Source organism: Halyomorpha halys, unplaced genomic scaffold, assembly GCF_000696795.3.
Source record: "Halyomorpha halys isolate HHAL.00 unplaced genomic scaffold, Hhal_1.1 Scaffold1154.1, whole genome shotgun sequence".
In the NCBI taxonomy this organism is placed as follows: domain Eukaryota; kingdom Metazoa; phylum Arthropoda; class Insecta; order Hemiptera; family Pentatomidae; genus Halyomorpha; species Halyomorpha halys.
Window position 1 is genome coordinate 152,147 of NW_027116117.1, and position 2,972 is coordinate 155,118.

General features: G+C 29.0%; 1 protein-coding gene across 1 annotated transcript in view; it reads left to right on the forward strand.

Moving 5' to 3' along the window:
- The window catches only part of LOC106688548 (uncharacterized), an 11,307-nt gene extending 10,416 nt beyond the window's left edge, over positions 1-891 (forward strand). Inside the window, exon 6 of the mRNA XM_067052991.1 lies at positions 711-891. Coding sequence (XP_066909092.1) covers positions 711-891 — 181 coding nt within the window. The remainder of the gene's footprint in view (positions 1-710) is intronic.
- The last annotated feature ends 2,081 nt before the right edge of the window (positions 892-2,972 follow it).

A 2,972-nucleotide genomic window follows, 5' to 3' on the forward strand; every position in this document is an offset into this window, starting at 1 on the left:
TGTGTGTGAGAGATTATTTTTAAAGTAGTCCCAAGACTATTTTTGTTCGAATTGAGATATTGAAAGGTTTGCATTCGATTAAATTTAAAAAAATAAAGGTTTGTAATTAACATCAAATTTTAGAGTTTATAAAAGTGTCTAATTTATCAGCCCAGTAAGTATAAGTAACATTAATTGAGAAATAATGTTTTTGACAGGTGCAGTTGGGCGCCACTTTCAAAATCAATAAAATGACGTTTGCTGTGATATCATCAAATTTTATTCTATAATCTTTTTCATGTACATCTGATATTTTCACGATAGGACTTAAGGAAAATTTCAAACTATTTTTTTTTTTTTTTTTTTTTTTTTTTTTTTTTATCAATTCGTTAATCAGTGAATTTCCCAGTTACGAAATTTTATTGACTGTAATTTTTTTTTTGGAACCTTCATTAAATCAACATTATCATTATCATCATACATATATAATGCATGAAATGTATTATATTTACCTTTACTGAATCTTATCCCTTTAAAAGTATATATAATACATGAAATGTATTATATATGTATGATGATGATAATAATAATTTAATGAAGAGTACAAACAAAATTTCTGATTATTGATCGTAAATATATATTAATAATACAACTATTATGGTAGCCAAATTGATTTTTTTTGGAAGATGGACTTGCGCCGCTTTTAAAATCTTGCGTCACATATGTTTCAGCATATCCATTGATATGGTAGCTGGCAACATGGGCGGAATGGACACAATGCTTGTTCTCACTGGGAAATCTAAATTGGAAACGGTCGAACAAGCCAAATCCAAAAACCAAGAAAATAAGATACCCACTTATTATACCAACTCAGTTGCTGATTTAATTAAAGTATTTAAATTTGAGGGATAACAATGTCTTTTATCCATATTTAGGCTTTATTAAAGTTTTCGAATGTAATTTAATTTTAACTAGTATTATTTAAAGTTTAAGTTGGATAGAATCTACCTTTTTTATAATTATTAAGTCCATAAAAGAAATGAACTAATAAAAATTTGAAATACTTGGTTATAAAAAAATTATTAAATGTTTTTATATTTTTAATGGTGCGGTTATTGGGGTAATGAACAAAAATAAACTATTTCCAGCCGACCTCGACATTTCCGCCTAAATTTCAGACCTTGATAAGGCCTACAAATAGAGATTACAACCATAAAAGGATGAAAAATAATAAAAACTAGTATTAAAAGAATTTAGGAAGATGCCAAATATTATAAGAGAGTGATGTATAAAGAATGCAGTGCACTATGTAAATTAAAAAAAAAAATTACTATTACATGAAGAATGTGGAAGTGAAACATGCACAGTATGCTGAGTATGAAGTATGAAAATATATAAGAAATAAGAACAAAATAAAAAAGTTAAATAAGCCAAAAGCGGTAAGTAGTAAATTGGAAGATCAGTATTTTACCGTATATAATAGATTTCAGGAAAATTGTCCGGGTTGTCGTGAAAGTGAGAGTATGAGAGTGAGAGCGAGTTTGGGAGAGTGGGAGTATGAGTGAGAGAATGTGTAAGAGGATTAGAGTGATTGTGAGAGTGAGAGAGTGACCGTGTGAGATTGATCAAATAGAGTTGTGCCAAATTTACCGTTCTAGGTGTGATAGAATGTCATTGTGATAGTGAAAGTTTAAATTCGTTGAAGAGTGTAAGAGTGAGATTGGTTTGATAATTTGACATGAAATGGTCAGAGTATCCTTTTTACTTTTTTTTTCTCATAATTTAAACAATTAATTGTGATAAATCAGAGCACAAAACGACGAACAATAATTGTATTGGTAGAAATTGCGTTGTTGGTAAGATCTTCCTAAGAAGTTGGTGTATGTATTATTGAGAAGTTAAGTACACATGAGTAGTGAATCATAAAAGGCGGGACCTTATGATAAACACTAAAGGCCTGATAAATTATCGGCTGCCTTCTGTAAGTTTAGGTTACAATGGACACTCTTATTAACCTGAACGTAAATCTGAGCTTCTGGGGCGTGACCCATATCCCCACTTTTTCGTTTCACCTATATTTTAAAGTAGAGCAGTTTCCGCAACATTTATGTACAAGCATTAACTATCATAACCACTCTTAACCTGTTTTTAAAAAAAAAAAAAAAAAACGATACCTGTTTCCATTGATTTCTCAACCTAAAAAATATTGTTTAATTAATTAAGAAATTATATGTCTTTTAACAGATGTTTTTTTATATATTTTATTATATCATCTGTGACTATAGCGACACCAAGTTACTCTTTACTAAAATTTATTAGTTCACTAGAATGAATAAATTAAAAGTATTTAGTAAGTTGCGGATAAATGGGATCGAATCTAATCAGAGCTAGTTAAACAATAAGGTTGGACCGTGATGGCTGCAAGGAATGAAACTGAACGCAATCGATTCGCTTTATCAACTATGGTGTATCGTAACATTAATTTTAGTGTTAGATCAATGTCGACAAAAGTGATCGACTTCAGTCTTCGGGTTGAGGTTGGGTTTTCAAAGTTATAGGTCACAGTTCCTTTAATTGGACTATATTAACTATTTATTGTTGATAATAAATTTATTACTTATAAAATTTTGAAGTAAAAATTATTTCAATTTTTCACACCAAATAGTTTTGTTATTGATGAAATTCTGTTTATTACATATCATAGAAATAATATATTTATAGAATTTTCATAAGGTACGTTAAAATAACACATCATTTACATGAGTGGTAATCTTCGTTACAATGTCATAGTAACATGATCAAACGATTCCAAACTGATTTGATCTTGCCTCAACACCGTCTCCAACAACCCCCTAACCCACCCACACACGTCCAACATGGTTATCAAAAAGGCATATATATATATATATTTTTAAATTATTTATTTAATGTAATTTACAACTGTACAAAATAATACAATAGGTAAATATGTAGTATGTTTTATATACACTTGA